The sequence below is a fragment of the Botryllus schlosseri genome, chromosome 5, assembly GCF_051294905.1.
Source record: "Botryllus schlosseri isolate E-star chromosome 5, Bs_hap1, whole genome shotgun sequence".
In the NCBI taxonomy this organism is placed as follows: Eukaryota; Metazoa; Chordata; class Ascidiacea; order Stolidobranchia; family Styelidae; genus Botryllus; species Botryllus schlosseri.
In genome coordinates, this window is record NC_137240.1 from 15,360,783 (window position 1) to 15,386,727 (window position 25,945).

The 25,945-nt window shown below is 41.0% G+C and overlaps 2 protein-coding genes across 4 annotated transcripts in view; both read left to right on the forward strand.

Moving 5' to 3' along the window:
- The window catches only part of LOC145439178 (kinesin-like protein KIF2A), a 280,717-nt gene that overhangs the window by 182,596 nt on the left and 72,176 nt on the right, over positions 1 to 25,945 (forward strand). The window lies entirely within an intron of this gene.
- Positions 88 to 16,649, forward strand: LOC145439175 (basic phospholipase A2-like). 3 transcript variants are annotated; one of them, XM_080316668.1, is made up of 5 exons: positions 699 to 903; positions 966 to 1,083; positions 2,530 to 2,690; positions 16,227 to 16,354; positions 16,418 to 16,649. In XM_080316668.1, exons 2-5 carry the CDS (start codon positions 1,000 to 1,002, stop codon positions 16,549 to 16,551), a joined length of 507 nt encoding a protein of 168 aa, XP_080172794.1. In that variant the 5' UTR covers positions 699 to 903; positions 966 to 999; the 3' UTR covers positions 16,552 to 16,649. The 3 variants fall into 3 exon arrangements, with proteins under 3 accessions (XP_080172792.1, XP_080172794.1, XP_080172793.1); XM_080316666.1 differs by lacking the exons at positions 699 to 903; positions 966 to 1,083 and adding an exon at positions 88 to 334; XM_080316667.1 differs by lacking the exon at positions 699 to 903 and having other exon boundaries at positions 934 to 1,083.

Below are 25,945 nucleotides of genomic sequence, written 5' to 3' on the forward strand. Positions count from 1 at the left end.
TGAGTAGCTTCCTTGACTACTTTGACCACCTCTGCTGGTTTCTCTATGCGTCCAAGATCCGTCCGGAGTGCAGCCATCGTTAATATGATACGAAAAGTGTATTGTAAGTAGTTGTAAGTAGCAAATAGCAATTAGCTAATCGAAGACACGGCGCAAGCCTGGCCGAACGGCCAAGCCGATGTATTCACTCGGTGGCCGACGTGGGTGTGCTTGCGCAACAAAATTCTCTCGTTCGTCGGCCGAGTCTCTCGAAATGGGCCCATCGACCGTGAATGGAAACGCAGTAAATGTATTATCGCAGAATCAGAGCACGGACGAAGGAGTAGCAAATTTCGTGAGCAAATTTCGTCCAAAATCTTTAAACCGGTCTAGTCCTCCGAATATGAGTCAACGCTATTTAGCCCACGGTGACGTTGAACGACGTTTCTATTTCTAAGTTACTTTAACAACCATATTCACAGAATCCTGTTTCGAATGCATACATAATATGTATATACCGAATCCATGCGGCATGCGGTAACTACGGTGATCCACAATAGATAAATTGATAAATACATGAGCAAATGAATAAGGCACTATCGGTGCCTTCTTAAAATTCGGAATGAAAGGAAGCGTTTGGCTTGCAATTACTTCCTAGAACTGCTTGTTTTCTGTATATACTGGGAAATGCTGGCTACGTGATGGAACGAACGATAGAAATTTTGCATTCACTTTTCGATTAATCTTCGAAAGGAAGGCGTAGGAGGAGCTATACTTCAAACAATTAATATCAGACACACGGAACGTCGTTTCAGTGGAAGGATAAGATTGGTGCCATATAGAAGTGTCATATATATATATAGAGAAAATTGAATAATGTGCCCTAGTCTGTTATCTAGCGATTTTTAGGTCTACAGCCAAGAAGTAAATTCACAAATTACTTGCCTAGAAGATGCGAGGAAGGCCAATCCATTTCATATTTTTAGAGGAGAGTGCTTGGCGGCCAGGTGTAATCTGAAAATGAGTTGCCATTACGGCCAGACGATATTTCTAGCACTAACTGCGCTACGATTGGCGCACACTGGCAGTTACCATACACACCAAGTAAATACGATATGCTTTATTTATACGTCAGGCTACATTTTCAATTAATTGCAGCGAAATGATATAATGGATTTGAGTGACCATTCATACATAAAAGTAGGGTTGCATCTAGTGCTGGGCACAATGATTCGAGTACTCGAATATGAATCGAGTATTAATTTTAATGATTCGAGTCGAGTAGTAAAAGACGAGTTTTTCGAGTACTGAAATTATACGCTCCTCGCAACTGAAAGTTAATTTACTAACGATAGAATTATAGTTTTGATACTATTTTCCGTTGAGGAAGTCTTGAAATCTTAATTGGCCCTGTCGCAGCATACGAGACATAGTACAAAGCTACGAACGTTACTGGAAATAACACATTCCCGAAGTCATCATCATCCCACAACATTGTCAAGAAGTGCAATGAAATCGGTATTGTCGAAAAAATACCAAAGTAGGCTATCTTTAATGTGACGGATAACTGACATTATGTTCTTTGTGGTGGCATAAAAAGTACATATTTGAACTTTGATATATTGCATTCTATTGTGACGTCATAATGAGTGATACTCGAATACTCGACTCGAAGCGTAATACGTGATTCAGTATCGAAGCACTCAGGTACTCGATTTTGCCCAGCCCTATAAAACAAATGGTTGTTTAAAACACTTTTTTAAAAACATGTTTTTAACAGTGTTTCAAACAAAGGCCCTTTAAAAAAACAAAATTGTGTTTTTCATTAAATCGTAAAATCATGCCATAATTGAGTAAACATCTACTATATTTACCCTATATTTTCAATTGCTACTGTCAATCTACTATGACGTCACAAATGAATATTCGTGACGTCATGACTTAAAAAACATGTTTTAAACAAGGGCCTTGTTGTAAACATGTTTGTTTTAAATTGATTTTTGTTTTAAATGCAACCCTATAGGAGATCCAGTTTCGTCACAATTTCCCAGTAAGTAAAAAGTAATTGTTCTAGGACTAGTTATGCATAAGAAACTGAAAACTGTAGTAGAAGTAGCCTAAAATCAAAAGCACTTTAGTAATTAGTACAAGTATAGGCAGGACCTATTTGAGTACTCTGCTTAGGAGTTTTCAGATGCAGCATTTCTAGTTTATTGAATACATGTAATAACGATGACTGAAAAGCTGTCCAAGTAAATGCTCTGAAGATTTGAAAATGAACTTGATATCTAGATGTCATATTCATTTATTATAGGCTGAATATCAAGGTTTTCGGCGGAGGTGATAGTTATCTGTATCGTCTGAAAAATCCAATATCGGTCGGGCTCAAATCTTGATCATGACAATCGTTCTCATAACGACAGTCCAGTGTTCACTGTTCAAGCGTAACATCGTAACAGGTCACTGACGCAATACCCTCCCCCTCATTCTACTGGCCTGGTCTTTGCCGCGGCAGCCAATATGTCATTGTGAAATGTCTTTCTCTTGTAGCTCTCGAGGAGGAGGCGCAGCATATTCCAGTTCGCTAGCCTGATAGAATGCGCTCAAGGTACCAGTAGCATATTTTCGATGGGTGCTTATTACAAATACAATGGATACGGTTGCTGGTGCGGGAGTGGAGGTAAAAATGAACCTTTGGATGCTACTGATCGGTAAGAATAGTTGTACTTCGACTTCCGCTTTCTAAAATAGAAATGTTTATAATTCATGTTTTCCATGTAGGCCTACTGCGATTCATTGAGAGTTTTGACTCTACACCTTTGTCATTTCTCTGGCGGAGATGTTTTCAATCAAATTAGTACCGTGTAGTACTTTTGACGTGGCCTATGTGTGAAGAATGCTTAGGAGATACGAGATAACATAGTCAATTGAATGTGCTACGCTGATTCTTCTATAAATTTGTAAATATGACTCTTGAAGGGAATCAGTGCCTCATCAACCTTAAACCTCACCACACGTGACGAAAGTGACCCGAAATTATTTCGTAATTTAATATATAATATAGGGCCTTTTGGGCAGATTTTAGTAATCTTCAAAGTATTCTCCGTGCTTCGCGCGGTTTAGTGGAACGGTTGGCTATTTGACGGTTTTAATATGGATAGCCCCCTTCATATATATCAACAGAAAATAAAAATGCATAAAATACAGAAATCAGTCCAACCGTAAATTAGCAATCGTGAGAAAACAGCATCATTATAAAGTATCAGGCCGTTGGGATGCTTTATTCTACTGGTTTGGTGTGTACCGTGCAGCTTGTGGGTCCACGACTATTAGGAACCGGCATCTTGGCGCAGGGTGTTTCCACGCTTGGAGACGCCAGAGACATATAACGTGCCGTGTAACACGCGACTTCGTGAAGTACGCTGCCGAAATAATTGGCGGCGATAAAACCTTGAAATAAAAATAACCCCCACATGTTGGTCGAAACATTCGATATTGATATGTCCAGGCGCCGAAATGACCGGCGCTGAATAGTCCCGTGCCCACAACCTGAGCCACTAGGTGCAAATGAGACCCGCATCGGAAAATAATGAGCCCCGTGACTACACGTGAATTCGGAATCGCTTTCGTCTCGCGAAAGGATACTTTCTAGTAGTTTCGTCTGGTACTTGAAAGCCAGGGGTCACCAACCTTTTTGAAACCAAGAGTTACCTATTATTGGGTACTGATTAATGCGACGGGCTACCAGTTACTCTCGCCGTTTATCTGTGCTCAGTTGAATTGCTTCACTTAGACATGCAGGGTTTCCGCCTCTTGCCAAGAACAGATAACTCACTCACCGGGACTTGCACCAGCGTCTCTGGGCTCAGCTGCGTTGCCGTACTGCGCACAGAAGTGCCAATCTCCGCTGCTCATATGAAACCCTTCTCACTTTCAAATCTCTCATTTAAATATTTGCTACTGCGACCGAAGGCGACTCATTTGGTTCTCGCGGGCGGGCTACCGGTCGCCCGCGGACACCGCGTTGGTGACCCCTGATGGTGTATGCGATTACAATATATTTTTGGCAGCAACAATGTTATTCGCGAACTTTATAGAGCTTTGCAGAAAAACCTATCACACCAACCTTGTGTGACATCTAACTGACGGGTATGATACGGGGCGGGTAGGCTAGCCTACATCATTCATTATCAAGCCATGTCCTCGTAATATCCTTTCTGCGCGTTTCACTTATTGGATGTGGTACCGAACAGAGTGGACTTCGAAGCGACCAAAGCAGCCACAGAATATCGATTGTAGGGCGATGAAATCTTTTTGTAGAAAATTGTGCAAATAATAGGCCTAAGTACGTCAAACTAGAGATCTAGAACATAGGAGTGGGCAACCTGCGGCCGTGGAAGGGAATTTGTGCGGTCGTCGACACGTAGCCTAATTCAATTAGTATGTGTTGGCGGCCGTCGACATGCAAATAGAAATTACGAATTCATTCCCGAATTTTTGAGAGATTTTAATTAATCCTGAAATTTTCTTCGCGCTCCGCGCGATTCAATGCGACTTCATTTTTCGATGGCAATTTAGTAGCGCCAATTGTAATCTGAGCTGGAATGGGAATCGTGTCCTCCTCACGAAAGAAATTTGTATCTGGTACGTTTGGGTGATTCCACTATATTCCCACTATATCGACAATCCTGATGGGGGGTTCAAGAAATATCAGCAAGAAACAAAGTGACCAATAACAATTGGCCCACCCGAAGACGCTTTATCATTAAATTTTCGATAGCACCCCCTCAATCAAATCTACCGGCGAATCTGATCACATGGGCTGAGAAACGATAAATATTTGATTGTAATATGTGAAGCTGCTACTAATAATAATGACGGAATCCATTCGTGAATCCCAAAATTTTTCGCACTTCGCGCGATCATAACCAGTCTCTTGAGCTATTCATATCATTACTACTCGCGATTTAGGTGAAAAGTGGAAATGGCCGAAGTTCACTGGAAATCGTCAAGGGCAGTTCAATAGCCATTTAGCGTCTAATTAGTTCATTACGGCTATGACCTGGAGTGCGGCCGTGATTAGCAAAAAGCTTGCCCACCTCTGATCTAGAATCTCGGGCGCTACCGATGCCGCTGCGAGCTTCAGATCAGCGGTTGTTGGGATTCCTTGCTTGAAACGAAAAATTTGACAAAACTAAAAATGTTTGGCACGCCAGTTGGTAATATTTTGATGTTGAGACATATTTTTCCACGCTGTATAAAAGGTTGCCGACGCCCTGATCTTGCCGTTAATCACAGACGAAGCTTCTATAGTATTTCATTCATTCCGCACCTGGCCGAAAGCCTCGTTGGTTCAAAAAATAATGCTTTTCGTCTTGTTTGTGTGCGGCAAGTCTGCGCTGGTTGTTGTTGTTGTTTGTGGCAAGAGCCAGGTGACTGTAGAATGTACAGGCAAAACTGCAAAAGACCGTGCATGACGCGACATCTAGATTTCACTGAAAGAATGGCTAAAATGATCTTAAAGGAGGTCTTCCGGGAGTTGATTTTGGAAAATCACCTTGTTTTAATCAACACAGCAGGATTTAGGTTAGAGCGGGTCTATTCGTAATGATGGTCTTTTTGTAGTCGACACATCCGTATTTCTAGTCAAAAATTTCAATTGGGCTGTATTATCACCCGATTTTAAAACATTTTTGCGATTTGCAATATAAGTGTCCACATTTCCGGATCTAAAAATATGGTAACCCTAATTTACACCAGGCCGATATTCTTCAATATGATGGCGTAGCTGCCGACTTTTACTGGCACGGCCCACTTCCAGGCTTTTTGATAAATCGGTTATACGTGGATCAGAGGGCAATTACGCGCTGGTCGTGCTCGGTGCTAAGAAATAACGAGACATTGTATATAATCAAGACTGATGCTCGCAATACATACATGTACGTACGTACGTACATTTGTACAATGATATGTAAACCGATGATGATACGTGATGCTCAGTGAAATCGTTACATCACTGAAAATTATAGGCCCAAAATCACGATCACGGAAAACACTTTCGAAATTGTATAATAGTCATTGCAGTTGAGAATCTAGATCAATGGTTCTCAACCGGGGGTCGCCCCCTTGAGGGGGGGCGTTAAAGCATCTGAAGGGGACGCAAAGAAGCGGTCAACTGAAAAACTTTTGGTGCCCTGCGCGATTTACCTCCAATACACGCGTGTTTATCTATATATAGACTGAATTTCATATTTTTGAATTATCTCAACAACAGTCATAACCTTGCATACCATCGAAGAATATGTTGGGGTTGCTAGCATCTCGGTTGACTTTTGTGATATGATGATAAGGGGGGGGGGGGGGCGCGAAAGTTTTCACTATCATAAAGGGGGCGTGTCTAAAAAAGGTTGAGAACCACTGATTTAGATAGTTACGAACAATGTTCCCTCTAAGCTGCGCGCGTGCGCAAATGCGCAGTGCTGACCAGACATGGGGTAATCGTGATTAGTAATCGTAATCGATTACGACGATTACAGCATTTTCAAGTAATCGTAATCGCAATCGATTACATTCGGAAAGATTCCGAAGTAATCGTAATCGTAATCGACTACTTCGCATATCTAATCGATTTCTTAGTGAAAGAACGATTACTTTTTATTTGTACAAGGACTATGACATAACTGAACATTCGTGAACAAGGAAAAGATATTATGCCAGGTTCGCGATAGCACACACGTCTGATTTCCAAATGCTATTGCTCATTATTACGTCAGAAGAAGCCTATTAGCTTTGCTCGTCATTGCCAGTGGTGCCACTCCTAGTGTTTTAACACTAGATCTAGTGTTTTTTCGGTCGTCCTAGTGTTCTAATGTTTTTTGTCGCACAATTTTGCTAATCTAGTGTTTTTCTGCAATCGTGCGAAGAAGGAATATTCTAAGAACATACTAACTAAATCATACGCTAAATTTATCGCTAATAGGGCGATTTGGTGTCTCTGGCTGTGTTTGTTTTCAACAATTCCTTGTGGTGGTGCAGTGAGAAGCAATCATTACGTAATAGGGTGCGCTGTGAATCCGTATTTATAAGCGAATGTACCGGAAAAATGAAAAGCGATTTCGGTGAAATCCTTTGTCGTTTCTTGTTGAACTCACTCTGCAGATTCGGGAAAGATTTTCATTTGCCGGCTTGAGTGTATTGAATCCGTTAACAGCCTTGTCAACACAAAGAGAAATAGAATCAATCGTTCCTCTAGCTGTGCAATTTCCCTCTGTGATATTATTTGTTGAATTTAATGATTTGTCAGAAGAATGGTCTGCTTTGGCAAATTCGCAAAATGAGCTGCAGGTTATCAGTCAATGCCATCCAACATAATTTTGGCTGGATTGAAATATGTGCACTATGGATTCGGTGAATCAAAATTCCCTTTACTGGGGAAGCTCATGACGAATCTCTTGGCATTGTCACATTCCTGTGCATGCATGGAAATGAAGTATGCTGCACATGGACACCTCCCCATTGTTTGGTTGAAGATGTACGGTAGTGAGAACGATATGCCACACAAAATATACTTTCTTTGATCGATGGTGTACCATCGAAAGATAAATAATATTTATGATGCCGTACAATTCGAAAGCGACAATATTTGATTTTTTCTTGTGTTGAATTCGTTTCATTAATTTTCGTTGAATGATCATGCAGTATATCATACATATGTATCGAATTCATGTGTGGAACACTTCTTATCTATGGATTCGTACCTTGATCTTCATGGTTACTTGAAAACGGCAAATTTTTCCTGCAATTTATAAATCTAGTGTTTTTTTCGCCGATCTAGTGTTTTTTTACGACACAATCTTGTGTTTTTCCGGAAACGTAGAGTGGCAACACTGGTCATTGCGTAAGAAGTATCCACAGTAAATGGATATTCGATGTATGTAGTAGGGATGATGTGAACGTGAGGTTCACGTTCGCGTTCTGTGTGTGAACCTCAGAAATTAAGTGGTTCACGTTCACAAACGAACCTTGGTAGGTTCTGCACTGTGAACCTTTTTCATATATTACAATTTTCACTTCATATTAACATCTTTGGTTGAAATCTATTGCATTTCAACTGCGAGCCACTCTACGCAAGGCGCTGGCAGCATAAAAAAATCAACACTAAACGAGTATGCACCTTGACAATCTCAAAAATTTACTTACAAATGTTTGTTCGAAATATCCAGCTTTCCGTTTGTGAATATTTAGTGACACTCTGCTGCGAGCTTGACCCACAATCACGCAGCATCGAGAGCGAAATACACTACATGTAGTCAGCGAATGATGCTTATTCAACCAATCAATGAAATGGGGTCAATCTTGACTTCATATGTTTATTGTATCATAAAAGCCAATCCGTGCGATTGGGGTGTTGGCTACTGTTGTATAACTTGGTAATGGGGTAACATCGGCAGCAAGTATAGAAACCCGTTTTACACGCTGATCAATATCAACGTAGCGATACTCAGACGGTGAATACATTTTCCGGTCTGGTCTAGACCGTTCAGGCATAAGCTTTTATTGCTTTGCAAGTCCTCGTCGAAATTGTTGGAAAAGGGACAGAAGATATTGATGTTATGGGATTATTATATCATTTGATTGTCCCAGTTGATACATCTGGTGACCTTTAAAAAGGTAATATGTACTTCAGCATTGTGGCATTATTCGTCCCGAGTCGTCGCTATAGTATGTATCGTGTACTGTACATTGATATCAGCTATCACCTCACTGAAATGTAGGGTTCGAATTAGCAATGTGACGTCAAGTTTTCACGTTCACGTACGCGTTCACACAGAACCTTTCTAAAAGGTTCGCGTTCATACGAACCTGAACCTTTCAGGGGTTCACACGATCCCTAGTACGTACCCTACATTAGTGTGATTGTAAGAACACCCGTCGTGCTGTATATCAGGTTATCAACACGTTCCATACGCCACTCCCTCGCAGCAGGATAATTAATCTCCATTCTGCCCAGTTTAAAATAGTAACTTATGTATTGGATGTTTAGCTATGCTTAGTTAAACGCAGTTTGACCGTTGCTTCTTGGCGAGCAGTAGGCCTATGTACTACGTACTAGGGATGGTGTGAACCTCTAAAAGGTTCAGGTTCGTGTGAACGCGAACCTTATTGAAAGGTTCTGTGTGAACGCGAACGTGAACCTCATGACGTCACGTGACGTCATATTGCTAATTCCAACCCTATATTTCAATGAAGTGATAGCCTATATTAATGTACAGTGTACACGATATACCCAGCGACGACTCGAGCCACATAATGGCACAATGCTGAAGTACATATTGACGTTTTAAACGTCGCTAAATGTATCAACTGAGGCAATCAAATGATATAATAATCCTATAAATCAATATTTTCCGTCGCTTCGCCAACAATTTCGACGAGGACTTGCCAGGCACTGTAAGCTTACGCCTTAACGGTCTAGGCCAGACCCGAAAATGTATTCGGCGTCTGAGTATTGCTACATGGATATTGCGCAGAGTGTAAAACGGGTTTCTATACTTGCTACCACTATTACTCCATTAACAAGTTATACAACAATAGCCAACACCCTAATCGCACGGATTTGGTTTTTATGATACAGCAAACATGTGAAGACAAGATTGACCCCGTACGATACTAGATTTTTACATCAGAAAACGATATCGATTGAATAAGCATCATTCGCTATCTACATGTAGTGTATTTCGCTCTTGATATTGTGTGATTGCCGGTCAAGCTCACAGCAGAGAGTCACTAAATATTCACAAACGGAAAGCTGGATATTTCGAGCAAACTTTTGTTAGAAAGTAAGTAAATTTTTTGAAATTGTCCAGGTGTTGATCGTTTATGCTGCCAGTGCCATGCATAGAGCGGTTCGCAGTTGAAATGCAATAAATGTGAACCAAATAAGTTATAATGAAGTGAAAATTGTAATATATATGAAAAAGGTACACAGTGCAGAACCTACCAAGGTTCTGTTGTGAACGCGAACTTCAAAATTTCTGAGGTTCACACACAGAACGCGAACGTGAACCTCACGTTCACACCATCCCTACTACGTACGTACACCGGACAAAGATTTGAAATTTTGTACTCGCCAAATAAAATATTACGGTTTCCACAAGGAAGCAGTAATAATCAATAGCTAATGATATATATCATAACCGAGCCGTCTTTGCCGTTCCTCGTAACGGCAGCTTGCAGTATGAAGTTGAAGGCAGAATTTTATGTTCGCTTCATCGCGCCCCGGCTTCATCTTATTCTCATATGACTCTACTTGAAACGGGCGTCAATCGTTATTTCAAAATTCTTTACTCAACATTGGGACCTGCCGTCATGGCCATGGGCTTCTATACCATGTTAGCGTGGGTTGTAGCTAGAATCTGGACCTAAACAGCAATTTGTCCCCCAGTCCAAACGTTGGTCTTTGTCCCCATAGGGCGGTATTTTCAAGTTGAAGACCGAATTTCGTCAATATTATCAGTAATTGCATTATATTACTATTAATTTTTAATCCTCTCTTAGCCCCGATGGTCATATTTACCTGTATAGCTGGGAGCACGTAATTCATAATTATAACGTCCGGTATCTTGTTATAATTACTTTAGTTTATGTTGTTAATTCGTGACCTCCAGTCTGTTATATAATAAAAAAATATTGAAGTGGCGCAAGAACTTTGGTGAGACGCACACACAAATTGTCATGTCTTTATAACCCTGTGGGTGCCCCGGGTGGCATTTGCATTATGAGCTCAGATTGGAAGGACCGGACTATTAGTCACGTCCACCCAACGTGGCTATTGACAATGGACACATACCCAAAGTTTCGACCAAGGTCTTTCTTTAGTATAGCACACTTCGTGAAGTCGCATGTTGGTCGAAACTGCGTATATCTTTTGGTGTGTCGTGGCACGGTATTGACTGGCACCTAAATGCCTATTACTATAAATTAGGGTTTAAAACAAAAATCAATTTAAAACAGACATGTTTAAAACATGGCCCTTGTTTAAAAATGTTTTTTTTTTTAAACCACGACGTCACGAATATAAAATTGTGACGTCCTAGTGGATTGAGATTGACAATTGAAAATATAGGGTAAATATAGCTCATTTGATGAAATATCTGGACTATAACTGTTGAACAGACTATTTTGAGGGTTCCAACCATCCCTTATCGATGTACGCAGGGCCGCAACAGCACTTCGTCAGGCCCCCCCCCAAAACTTTGGTCTTGGGCCCCCCATAGGGTTATAGGCCGAACTTCTGGCGGGCTTCGCCCCCAAGACCCCCCTCCGGCGATACCCTGTTTACCGCTATTTGTCATATTGTTGGGAGTTTGTTTAGTGAATCAGCTTTTGTCGCCGAAGCGCGCGAAGCGCGGAAAATTTCTAGAATTCATGATTGAATCGGTCAGTATGATCGGGAACTGCATATATATTGTTATCAATTTTTATCTTCTCTCTGCTCTCTACCGAGCGAGATAGTGTAATGGTTATGCGTCCGGCTTCTCGAGCGGAAGGTCGTGGGTTCGATCCCCGGCCGGGTCATACCAAAGACTCGAAAATTGGTATCTGCAGCTATCCTGCTAGGCGCTCAGCAATCACGGATAGCACGGAGGAGAAAAAAAACGGGGGCGCAGACTAGATGACCTCATGGGGCCGTATCGCAAAGCATCTCGATGGTGCAGGCGAAAAAGAACATCATATCATATCATATCATATCATATGATCGGGAATTGCATATATACTGTTATCAATTTTTATCTTCTCTCTGCTCACGTAATCAGATTTGCCGGTAGAGCTGAGTGAGGTCTGTTAGAAAAGGTAGGACGACTCAATAATAATTAAACGTCTTAGGGCGTATACCTATTGGCAGGAACGAAACAGTACCTCGTCGGGCCCCAAAAAACGTGGGTCTTGGGCTCCCATAGGGTGTAAAACGACCCCCCCATCACGTTGTTCGCGTTTGTCACGAAATCATCTGTACTGTATTGTTAGGCAGCGCGAAGTGCGAAAATTTTCGATAATTTATGATAAAATCGGTCAATCAGATCGACGATTGCATATATATTATGCTATCAATTTATTGTCCTCTCTACTCACGTAATTAGATTCACCGGTAGAGCCGAGTGAAGTGTCTTGAAAACGGGCGGGCCCGTAAATAATAATTAAACATCTTCGGCGGGCGGACCCGTTGATATGATTTCGTTACATAATGTTATTTCGTGACTTCCAGTCTGCTACAACAAAAAATATAGAATCGCCCGAACGTGAGCTTCTAAACTAAGAGACGCACACGATTTCAAATTGGTATTTCTTCACTGGCATAAAATTTTTCCCAGCGGGATGGTATTTGTCTTGTGAGGTTCAGATTGCAAAGACAGCAACATTTGGCGCCAGTCATTTAGGCGCCTATGGACAATTAAACCTATATGTATTTTGTATATATAACGCAGTCTTCGGTCAGCATAAGGTAATAGACCTTTTCGGCCAAGGTTTTCTCGCTGCCGATCGTTCTGGCACACTTCTTGGAGTCGCATGTTATATGGCCCAAAACTTGATTGTATGTCTTGGTGGGTCGTGGAGCGGTAATGGCCCAATACCCAATAATAAAGACAAATGGCTACTGGAATTTGCGCGCAGCGCGAAAAAAAATTGAAAAATTTGCATAAGTTTTCAAAAAATACTCTAGGATTTATGCTAATTCACGAAATAATTTTGGGCCACTTTCGAGCTCGCCCCCCCCCAATTGGGGGGTTTGGGGTGCGGCAGTTACGGTGCTGGATGTACGTCGGCCAAATCGGGTGGTAATTGTCCGTAGGCTCATACAAAATGTTTTTCGGAAAGTGTTTACACAATTATGGCATAATGTTACAACTTTATAAACACAATTTAGTTTTTTAAAGCCTTTGTTTTTAAAACACCGTTTAAAAAATGTTTTAAACACAAAGTGTTTTGAACAACCATTTTTTTTAAATGCAACCCTACTATAAATTATGTATGCTTTTTTAGGAGGAGACGTATGCATTTCAAAATCAAGCTATCAAGAGATAATTTTCAAGTTAATTAAATCTCTCGAAAAGACTGTATAATTTATGTTGGTTTGCGAAATACTTTTGAGTCCCCTTCGATCTCGCTCTCCACCCTATTGGGAAATTTGGGGGGCGGCGGTTATGGACCTGGCAAGAATGCAAATCGTTGGGTGCGATAAATCGACCTCTACAAAAATGGGCAATCGGTACATCATGACGTAACAAGCCAATGACGCATCTTAGGAAGATTGTTATCTCATTAGGCCTTTTCAGCGCAATCCATATATTGTCTTCCTATATAACTTCTAAGATGCAAAATAAATGTAATCGTGAGTAATCGTGATTACTTTTCCAATGTAATCGTAATCGTAATCGATTACTTCCTGATTTTGCTGTAATCGTAATCGTAATCGTAATCGCGTCATTCAGAAGTAATCGTAATCGCAATCGATTACATTCATGAAGTAATCACCCCATGTCTGGTGCTGACACGGTCCCTGCGCACAGAAAATATAAGTTGCGCAAAAGAAATCCGAAGTGATGACTTTTTTTTAGTCATTACGCACTGTTTTCCAAGGGTCACCGAAGTGAGTTGATGAGTGTGCGCAGACTCGGCAAAACTTACAGGGAACATTGGTTACCAATACAACTGAACAATTAACATTGAACACTCACTTCGTCCTTGAGATTCGCCGTGGATTCTTGCTTTTTATATGCAAATATAGCAGCAGTGTTCGGGAACCTGTGGCTCGCGAGCCATATATGGCTTTTTTGGGTATAAGATATTGCTCTTTGCCAAATATTTATTTTTGTACTAAATTGATCAATATTGCAGCAACTTGTTAATAAATTTAATCACAACCAGTATAATTATTCCCGTGGTAGTATAAACATGTCTTGAGAGGCAAAGGCAATGCCGTCTTCAGGTTTAGGGGCTAGAACTCTTGTCAAAATCCTCAAATTTGTCTTGAGAGGCAAAGGCAATGCCGTCTTCAGGTTTAGGGGCTAGAACTCTTGTCAAAATCCTTGAGTGACTGTCGCGCAGGCGACCAATATCACTCGCGTATCCGATGTAGCCTAGCCGATTCGAAATCGTGAATTGCGCGATACGTTGATTGATGATAGAGAATAGCAGACATGACGACACCAATATGGCAATGCAGGTTTCAAATACACATTTTCTTCCTGATCTACGGCGCGAAATGAACTGCCTTGGACGCGACATTCACAATTACAAACTCGAATTACAAACAACGCCATAGCCATCCACTTGCTTGATTGGGAAGTAGCTCTACCGGCGATGAAATAGGCTTGTAGCGCAACATTATTTGTTACCGCCAAATACTTGGGAATTGAGAAGTCGATCAGTATTTAGATGTTCGGAATCACAGTGCGACAGTTACATTGTAATAATAAATTATAATACATAATACTAATTTATAATAATAAAAGAAATATATTAATAAGTTATAACAAATTCTAAGCTGTTTACGATGAATTGCGTTATCAATTTTCGAACAATAAAATGCAGATTGTGTGAATTTGGGAGAAAAATGTTCAAAATCTTGTGATTCATGAACAATGAGCATCAGTAGAAAAAAACAATATAATAATTGAATATTTCAAAATTTTCGTCAACAGCTTAAGAGTGGGTAGGCCTATATATAGATTGCTGTAGTGACCATGTTTCGCTCTACCTATACGCATGTAATCATAGAAGCATCACGGCGAACCTACGTTCTCCTAACTCAGATTAGTTCGAGTTTTTACAGAGAAAATGTGGCGCTCACGACAAAACCCGTGCAGCGAGTTCAAATTAGTGCTACCATGACGCAGTGACGTGCGGTCCAATGAGGCAGGTGAGGCAGTGCCTCACCTGTCGTCTGGTTGAATAAGTGAAAATCGTGAAAACCCTCGATGAGTCGATGATTTATTGATGTTTTCATCGATGTTCATAAATAACTATATTTGAACATTTTTATCACCCAACATCATCAATCTACATAACTATTATTCAAAAATACAGCGCCAAACTTAAGGTGAGGGACAGGTGAGGCACAGGTGAGGCACGGGAGGGTCGTGCCTCACCTGCGACAATGCAATTCATCATAAATAGCTCGGAATTCATAATAACTGGTATCAATCAAGGGCTATCGTCATACTGATTCCGAAAATCCAAATACTAACAGTGTCAGAGCACCAGAACCCCCTCAAAATCGCCAATCAATGTGAAATTCGGCTTTATTACAAACAATGCCATCGCAGAGAAACAATGGCCAGGTGAGGCACAAACGAATCAGCCTCATGCACTATTCGCTAACAATTGGACAATCGAAGCGCAGTGAAACGCGCTATCGATTCCGGAATCCAACAGTCTCGTAGCTATAAATAATATAGTAGCGACGGCCAATACGCAATGCGGAGCCAATACATTCCTATATTTATATAGCTGTTATATATTTTCCATGCATAGCTACGTTAAATTGTGGTATGTAATAGCTCCTTGCAGAAGCTAAATTGTCGTTGTTTGTGTCCTTTATGCTGTGTGCGACTGCAATACCTATAACCCCTAATTGTGGTATGTGATAGCTATACTTACATAGCCTGCGTTGTTGCTGTTTGGTCAGTGGTGCCACTCCTAGTTATTTTGCACTAGATCTAGTGTAGTTTGACTTGGCCTAGTACATTTTCCTTGGAAATTCGGCAAATCTAGTGTTTTTTTACTGAAAATATTTGCAACTGAGGATGCTATTTTCTGTGCTTCGTATAATTTATACCGGTATTTGAAGAGATAGTAATTACTATCCGTCTAAAACTTGCCCATTTAGCACAATAGCGACCAGTCCTACACGTATTGTAAAATATGGAATTGCAACGGCTATTAGTGTGCACAGAAGATGCTCTCTATGGCCGCTGCTATTGTTACGTGCGTACGCGTTTGTGGGATGGGGGGGGGGCGGGCGTGCCTCACCGCACGTCACTGCCATGACGTCAGGAGTTTTCAATTGTAACGTAACAGCTGATTGACATGTATGGCTCTTTGAGAGGTAATGGAAAAATAAGGCCAATATGGCTCTTCGGACAAGAAAGGTTTCCGATCTCTGGAATATAGGGACGCGTCTATTATCTCGTGCTTCGTGTTACCGATTTCCAACCTTGTAGGCTATATTTTACTACATTTGACAGGTGCTGTAAAAATCATGACGATTGTTACTATCACGTTCGCGACTTTTTGATCGGGCGGGGTTTCAAAGAAGTTCAGAGATTTCTGGTCAAGTACGGTTATCATTGCACAAATAAAAAGATATATTGTGGTAAAGACTATTCGTTCACATAGATACAAGATTAGTCTGAGTTGACATGAATTCACTACGCAGATGGCAATGGCGAAGACCGGTGGAAACTCAAAGTTTGCGAGTGTGATAAAATCGCTGCAGAATGTTTTGCGAGAAACAGTCAAACCTACAACGACACCCTAAAAAGGGCTTCAGATGAAGGATGGTGTACATAGCGATTGAAGGACTTTTTGTTGCCTGCCGTAATTTCCCCACGTTAAAGTTTCGAAAATTTACGTAAATGCATGTGAATAAATGATCTACGAGAAAATCATTTCTAGTCAATGTTCACCGTTTGATTATATTATCGTAGAAATGCATACCACGTATGTTGAAACGTGGTCATGAAATATTTCAATAATAGAACAGGCTGACTATATCTTGGCTCCATTCGACAGAATGTTTTCATTTCCAAACTTAACGAAATAATTTATAATTCGGCTATACGTAAATAACCGCGGTATTCCATCTATAGACCCACGTGGTTTTATATTGTCATCCTCATCATATTATAGTAGGCTTATAAGACTTGATGGTTGGCTCTTTAGTCAGTGAGAAACTTTCATCACATGCTCGAAATCAACATATTCATCAGAGCATGATTTGAAAGTTCCGAATCGACTAAGAAAACGTGAGCTTCCTTACCGAACGTTGACACCTAATAGAACCTACCTGCTCAAGTACAATGCTGGGCAATATTAATGATGTATAGTGGACACTATACCGATTGGTAATGACACTTTCCCGTTAACACGACCTACATCTAGCGAGTCCTCAACAGTTGAGACAACCTTAGCGCTAGAACGAGTTTATGTATACCTCACTCACTAGTCACTTTCGTCTCCAAATCTCCATGCGTGATGGTTGATGTCCAAATGTGTCGTGCTGTATCCTCCTCGTTCGTCTCACCATGACTTCATCAGTATAGGCCTCGCCGAATTTCACTGCACTTATATATCTCTCTCTGGCGACGGATACTGATCAATGTGATCATTTCTTCTGACGCCCTAGATAACTATACCAGCTTCCCTTCCCCCGTCGAATCGCCGCAGGCAATATCCCAATTACAAGAATGTAAACGAGTCTGCTCGTCTACAGGCGTTGCCGGAACATCAAGATTGATATGTTAGCAGGCAACAATCATCCAATCAATCCAATGCTATAAATAATTCTCCAGCTATTATTACAGCGATAATCAAATATCGAGTACCTCGATACAAACAATCCACTCATTTACTCCTTGATTAGAATGTCGCACCTCGAGACTCGAGTAGCCTGCATATTGTGCGCAACTATTCCTGAGTAAATTTCGTGGTGCGCATAATCCGATCACTCAATAGTCTCTGTACAGTGTACCGTACCGCGTACCATATACATTGTACAAGTACATACTATGGTTTCGCGCATATCAGAATTGCTTTTGCGTTATCGGTTTTGAAAGGGTTACCCTATTACCGGAACTCCTGCTCCGCGAGAAATGATATTAAGCTCAGCTTCTTGAAACGACAAAAGCATGCGTACTGTGTACGCTATTAGTATCAGTGTCATTTTATTACGATTGTTATCGATTCAAGATACCACAAGAATTGCAGTATGGCGAAACGACTTCGTGACGTGCGAATCAATCACACTCCCACCTTGGCCTACAAAGTAGCGAAAGCAGAAGACCGAGACATGCACATTGCACAATGCACTGCACATTGCACAACCTACGAGAAATAGCGTATAGTGTCCCTGTTGCTGAATGGCCAAGATAAAATGGTGCAAGATGCACTGAATGAGCTTACTGACGATACATTTCTGAATATACAGGTTAATCCATTCTGAATAACGAAATCAAATACTTTTATGCTTTGTCAGCAGTAGGAATTGAATAACAATCATTTCGGTGTGTGTATGTGATATACTGGCTGCGAACAACCGAGAGATTGCACATATGGGAACCGAATCATTATCAGTACAAGGTCACAGTAATCCCATTCATCAAGATATCACGACAAATATTTGGAATATGACAGAACATAGGGAGCAGCTACCGAATATTTGGTTCGTCAGAAGTCTCACAGCATTCGATGAAGAACTAGCAATCTTACCCATCCAAGTGTATGATCTGCATATATTCAGTAATAGTGATATTAATTTGAGCCACTAACAATCAAGTTATGTTGTGGAAATGGGCTCATTGGTGACCTCAGTTAGTGCTCAGTTAGTGCTCGAAGAAGCAAACACGAGTGTCCTCTATCAGCCGTCCTGCTATGAATACGAGGGATTATCCAGGAATTGCCATAATTGTTTAGTCCATGCAAATCGATTTAGTCACCCCTGTGTCATAATAAGAGCAATTTATTGCGCACTCACAGATTGCGCAACTGTGATTTAATATCCAGTGTGATCGAAAAAAATTAAGGTCAAGTAAAGATTAGAAGGTGTCTAATGCCTAATAACGAGTAAAGTAGGAATGGGTACCCGGCAATCACGTTGTAGTGTAACGGATAATTATAGTCACACCCACCAACTCCAATACGGTTCTGTAAACCCGATAGACAAGTGAGTATAGGCCTGAGAAATAGTTTTTCATGATCCGAGTACTATACTGCGTTGTTTCAACCTCTAAGTTCTCGGCCCGAAACCTTGCCCGAAATTTCATGATGTCGTGGGCATTCGTAAAATAGTCCTTGACCCGCCGAGGTGCAGCAAAGCGATGAAGTCAAGCTAATTACCTCCCCTGTCCTAATCCTCCAAACCAGCAAGTTTTTGTATTCATGGTATTTGATTCGACTATACATGGGTCATTTCGCACTCGGATAACATACTGTCGTTGTATGATTCCTGCGCTGTCGACTTTTATTGTACCGCGACTTAGCCTATATATCGTTCTAGCTATAGGCGTTAGGCTTACAAAAAGGTCATCTTTTCCGCTCAGAGCTCAAAATACCGTTTTTCTCTCCACATTGCCAGGTGGATGACTAATAAAGAAGGTCATCTTTTCGCTCAGAGCTAAAATCACCGTTTTTCACTCCGAAATGCCCTTCTGTGCTAATTTGCGGCATATCACTCGCGATTTGCTCTAAATCTGACCTAAATTTTCAAAAAAGAGGACACAATCTCAAAAAAGAGGACAAAAGGGCGTCCTCCGAGGACACTTTCAAAAAAGTCAAAAAAGAGGACAAATCCTCTTAAAAGAGGACGTATGGTAAGCCTATTGTACTACCACTTTCATATGGATCGAATGGCGATGGGTACATGGGAAGATAGCGTTCGCGAACGAAACATCGCAATGTTATAGATAGGGAATAGTGATCGGTGGTTAGTGGGCTCAGTACCTTGTCGGATGTCGGGTCAGATCATAGACTTGATCGTAAAATTGGTATCCGGGGATCCCCGACTTGAAGATCATTACGCCTGGATTGTATGGAGGGGGGTAATGGAAATAGGATAGTGATTAGAGAGCTGAGGTTAGGTAGTATAGCTCCATCGGCCAAAGCACCTCAGTGGTTGAGCTGAGCACTTATGTAGACGAAAATTAACCGCCTTCCTCCCTCAAACCATAGGTGTTGCTGGGGTGGAGTTGGCTATACTCCACTACATATAGCTGGTAATAGTGGTTCGCAACCTGTCTGTCCGTGCGGCACCCTATCAAAGGGATGAATATAGTTGCTGTTGTTGTTTGCGATATTTGTGGTGTTTGTCGACTACTATGGTCATTGGTCATTTACACCAGGCCGATATTTCTTATTCTTTATTCCATAGCTGACGACTAATTATAGCACGGCACACTTCTAGGTTTTTGTAAGACATCGCTTACACGGATGATATGGCGATGATGAGCCTAGATCAGGGGTGTCAAACATACGGCCAGACGATTTCATCCGGCCCGCGAAGTAATTTCGAGTAAATTGAAAAATGATTGTATTGTCCAGCACATTTGCAACAAAGGATTAGATTCTTCATCAGAAAAACTTTCATTAAATAATCCCTCAAGAAACAGAAGTGGAGTAGCCTATGTTCGTATGCCATATTATAACCACGTGACAGCTATGTTATTGTTTCACTCTAATCACCATTAGGAACAAGTCACTTGCAGTGACAGCCAACTCCGGAAAGGCACGTAGATCTTCACAGAAGTGCCAACGCCAATGCGAAACCGTTATATGCAGCTTACACCTAAAATAAAATCGTCCCAAAATTATAATTTAAATAACCTTTCGCATTGCTGCATCCGTTTTGGCTCAAAATATCCCCGGCCTCCACAGAAACCCGAATCGCGATTTAATACTGATGAACCAAATTCCAAAAAACGCGTTTACAGTTAAATCTTTTGGATTCATCACAACGCATACCCATAGGGCTAACGCCAGATTACGACTAAATCAAAGAGAGGATAGAAATATGTCAACTCCTATCGTCGCAAGAGCCACTGTTTTAGCGGTTTATAACTGCATTCAACGGCCCAATCAAAGTACTTTTGCCGACCACATTGTTTGCGACTAAAGGTATTTCTAGAATAAAACCCCTATATGATCCGTATGGGTACAGGCTTAGTAATAACGTACTCAAGTGAAAAAGAAGGGCATGTATTTTGAGGTAACATTTTGGAATCAATTGAATGTTCCGACCCGCGAGCGATCTGAAGTTTTGAATCCGACCCGCGACGCAAGTTGAGTTTTACACCTCTGGCCTGGATAAACCTCCAAAACATAGGAATTCTGGGGATGAATAGAATTGGTGGTACTCAGCACTGGATCGACTTTACGAGGTTTAAGCATTGCAAAGAATGCATATAGGGGTCCGCGAAGCAATTTCAGGGAGTCCGCGAGACCTCTAAAATTTTAAAAACCTAATTTTTATTATATTTTTTAATTTGAGAAAGCATGGGGCAGTTTCGCACTACAGCTGCTAAAACCTCATGACTCATATCATCATAATAATCGTCTGACATGGACTATCGCAGTGTTGAAACTCATTTCCATTGCCAGTTTTCCAATAACCTGCTGATACAAACACATTGCTGTTTATAGACGTTTTATTGGGGTTTGTGGAAAAAATTAAGATATGGGGATAGTAACGTCAATCAGGGTGACTTCGTAATGTCTGCGAAATCTTCTCGATTTGAAGTTGACAGTCTCATCAAATTAGTGAACAGTCGTTTAAAATAAAAATTTCCGAAGTATTTCCATAATTTGTCCCAATTAGGGAACAGCTTTTTGGAGGTACAGAACTCAATTGTACAATTGAATAGTATATTCATATTGAAATGAACCCAAATATTTTCGGCTGACAATCGTCATAAATCGGACAATGATATACCTGCTCGGCTATCAGATTTTGCGCATTCTTATTGCGGATGCCCTATCCACAAGGCTGATTTTTTGATGAACAAGGAGTGTTTCGTTGCTATCAAGGCATTACGCTCCAACCCTGAAATTCATATCACCAGTTATATTGGTATAAAGCCTTGTCTTGTAAATGTTCAATTGTTCATGGTCGAAAATGTTTGCTCGTAAATATATATGTCAACCAGAACAGAACAAGTCGTTTCATGACAGTCTTTTCCTGGTTGGAAAACTTGGATCCGTTCTTAGGAGCATAAAATTTGTCCATACTTTTAGATTTCACTTTGACGGTAGAAACTCTCTGCGGACCGATCAAAATGCCGTCGCGGGCCGAATCCGGCCAGCGGTCCGTATGTTGCCCGTCCCTGCGCTAGATGCTGGACGCGATATGTTCATAAAATATGTGTTTCTTCATTTTGGTGCCATAAATGTTGCGATCACACCAAAAGTATCGTCGGAAGCGTTATGTGTTAATATTGCATTAGCCTCCACCTATCTTTGCTGAAATGGTTTTCGGCACTCCTTGTTCATATCAAAACGAAGACGTCCCCCAGACCCACCTCCGGCGATACACTGTTTACCACGATTCATCATATTAATTGGGAGTTTGTTTAGTGAATAACCTTCTATCGCCTAAGCGCGCGAAGCGCGGAAAATTTCTGGAATTCATGATTGAATCGGTCAGTATGATCGGGAACTGCATATATACTGTTATCAATTTTTATCTTCTCTTTGCTCACGTAATCAGATTTACCGGTAGAGCTGAGTGAGGTGTGTTTGAAAAGGTAGGACGACTCAATAATAATTAAACATCTTCGGGCGTATACCCGTTGGCAGGAACGAAACAGTACCTCGTCAAGCCCCAAAACGTGGGTCTTGGGCTCCCATAGGGTGTAGAACGACCCTCCATCACGTTGTTCGCGTTTGTCACGAAATCATCTGAACTGTATTATGAGGCAGCGCGAAACGCGAAAATTTTCGATAATTTATGATAAAATCGGTCAATCAGATCGGCGATTGCATATATATTATGCTATCAATTTATTGTCCTCTCTACTCACGTAATTAGATTTACCGGTAGAGCTGAGTGAAGTGTCTTGAAAACGGGAGGGCCCGTAAATAATAATTAAACATCATCGGGAGGGCGGACCCGTTGATATGACTTCGTTACATGATGTTATTTCGTGACTTCCAGTTTGCTATATCAAAAAATATAGAATCGCCCAAATGTAGGTTTCTAAACTAAGAGACGCACACGATTTCAAATTGGTATTTCTTCACTGGCATAATTTTTTTCCCAGCGGGATGGTATTTGTCTTGTGAGGTTCAGATTGCACAGACAGGAACATTCGGCGCCAGTCATTTAGGCGCCTATGGACAATTAAACCTATATGTATTTTGTATATATAACGAAGCCTTCGGCCAGCATACGGGCATAGACCTTTTCGGCCAAGGTTTTCTCGCTGCCGATCGTTCTGGCACACTTCTTGGAGTCGCATGTTATATGGCGTTAAACTTGATTGTATGTCTTGGTGGGTCGTGGCGCGTTAATGGCCTAATACCCAATAATAAAGATAAATGGCTACTTGAATTCGCGCGCAGCGCGAAAAAAAAGTTGAAAAAGTTGCATAAATTTTTACAAAATACTCTATGATTTATGCTAAGTCACGAAATAATTTTGGGCCCCCTTCGAGATCGCCCCCCCCCCCAATTGGGGGGTTTGGGGTGCGGCAGTTACGGTGCTGCTGATTAGTAATTGGCGTAAATGGGAGACAAATGAAATACGTTAAAATGAGGTATGGAAAACTATAACCTGCTGATTGAATATATAATACTATCTTTTCCTTATTTGATTTGATATATGTTTTGTAAAATATAACATACAGAAGAAGGCAAATAGTTCTATATGTGGAGGAAACGTAACAATCGAAACTCGAAATTGCAATTAGTGTAGGTTTATCATATTTTTGTGGGTCTAATTCCAGACACTCGATAGCGCCCACTGGCGGATTGCAAAATGAGGTAAGAGCACATTGTCTGTCAATATCACATCACACAAGCAAAGCGTTGCCTATCGACCAGAGGTGGTCACGATCCCGTTCAGAGGTATGTGCTGGAGGTGTGTTGTAAGTTGTAACCACTAACGAGGTCCGAAACCATCTTTTTTTCAGCTCCCTTTTGCTCAAATAAACACTGATCTTGGGCCCACAATAGGGTAATCGATGCATCTTCTAGGCGGCTTGCTATATGCATCTGTTCGTTAAATTTTTAGTGTGAATTCTGTCGATAATATTGGTTTTTCCATATACTACTATTAAGTTTTGATCCTCTCTCCGACAACATGATCATAGTTAGCGGCAGAGCTGGTGAACGATGATGACGTCTAAAATGCAAGGAGCATAATTATACAATGTACATCATTAGTAATGTATTAGTCACACCGATAAGATTATTTAGCAGCATATTGCCGCTACGCGCCACAGAGCTATATAAACACCACACATCCGGTGGTTTCCAACTTTTTATGGTCGCGACATTTCCGATTTGAAAATGCTCCGTGTCCCAGCTCAAAATTTGATGAGCTGATTACTATAAAGAGGCTAGCAGCTTTGCCCAGACTTACGGTCTATTTAGGAAGCTGATTACGTTCAACATCTTTGAGAATCCCTGAATAAAGGCAGACGACCTCTCAGGTTTAGAACCACTATCTTCGAATAAAGCATTTAAACGACCTTAACCGACTCTGGGAATATATCAGTTTCCTATAATTATCTTATACTTATATCAGTAAATGAAGGTTTTATTTTTATCTAATTTTGATTGCAGTTTCTGCGAGGGCGGTATAGTCCCCATATTAAAATTAATACGTGTGATATATACTTAATCGCTCGCAGCGCGAAGAAAAACTTCAAGTATAGCATAAATCGGCCCAAAAATAATGTTGTTTATGTTAATTTACGAGCCCATTTCAAGCCTTCAAAAGTCCGGACATCTAGGCATATTTTAAAATTTCATCCCGGACCGAGTTTTAACGGTGCAATTCCGGACATGTCCGGGAATTCCGGACGTATGGCAACCCTAAATTATAGTGTCATAACATATTGCATAACGCCGAGCCTGCACGGAATTAGGAGAGCCATAATTACGCGATATCTTTTAATTGAATTGGATCAAATTGCAGAAAGTTGATGAACATGACTATGCGGTTGATGAGCTGAACAAAAGCCCGCATATTATAATAGCCATTGAATCACATTACCGGAGATGAAAGGTGAATTATGGTCAAATCCTCTGTATAAAAACAAGGAAACCCGCAGATTTCCGGCATGGGATTACGATATAAAACTCATACAGTATACATAGGTATAGACGAGCCTATGCCTGTGTATCAGATAAAATGACTGTGTATACATTTCCTTGTTAGTGTTGGTGTGCGACTGTGCCTACAATTTGCACTCGTTTACCTCCATTCTTGTCATATATAAATATATTGAGAGAGATAGACCAATATCTGGAACTTATAGTGATGTACTGCTACAGTTGGAAGAGAAGTTTGGTTTCGATGTTTATTCTGAATAGCGTTTGGAACTTGAGTATATATATACCTGACAGATTCGATCGAGTCGAGTATAAAGCTTAAAGGGGCACTGCGCTCTAAAAATGATGTGGTCTCAAATTGAAGGTAAAAACGAACAAAAATTTTTGGCCGCAGCCATTTCCTTCAGAACGCCACCGTAATGGAGCTGCAATTTATTGAAATTTCTACAAGACCAGCTGCCGCGGCTGCTTAACCCGTTACATGGCACGATATCTTCATCGTCGCACTTGCTCGACGCGATAAGGCAGTCACGCAGAGAACGAAACTTAGACACATTTCCTTCATAACATCGGCTGACAACTATCTAAAATTCGTTCTCTGCGTGACTGCCTAATTGCGTCGAGCAAGTACGACGGTGAAGATATCGTGCCATGTAACGGGTTAAGTAGCCGCGGCAGCTGGTCTTGTAGAAATTTCAATAAATTGCAGCTCCATTACGGTGGCGCTCTGACGGAACTGGCTGCGGCCATAAATTTTTGTTCGTTTTTACCTTCAATTTGAGACCACATCATTTTTAGAGCGCAGTGCCCCTTTAATTTTCAACAAGTCGAGTATTTTAATATCATATATTATGCCGCCTATATATTGGCATAGGTATGGTCATGTAGTCAAGAGAGCTACTCAAGTAGATGTAGAAGT

Bases quoted from the DNA above. Each gene is read 5' to 3' on its own strand.
- LOC145439175 (XM_080316666.1), top strand. From the start codon at position 179: ATGTATTCACTCGGTGGCCGACGTGGGTGTGCTTGCGCAACAAAATTC. The intron at 335-2,529 runs GTGAGCAAATTT...TTTCTCTTGTAG, and splicing joins ACGAAGGAGTAGCAAATTTC to CTCTCGAGGAGGAGGCGCAG. The intron at 2,691-16,226 runs GTAAGAATAGTT...TACATTTGACAG, and splicing joins CCTTTGGATGCTACTGATCG to GTGCTGTAAAAATCATGACG.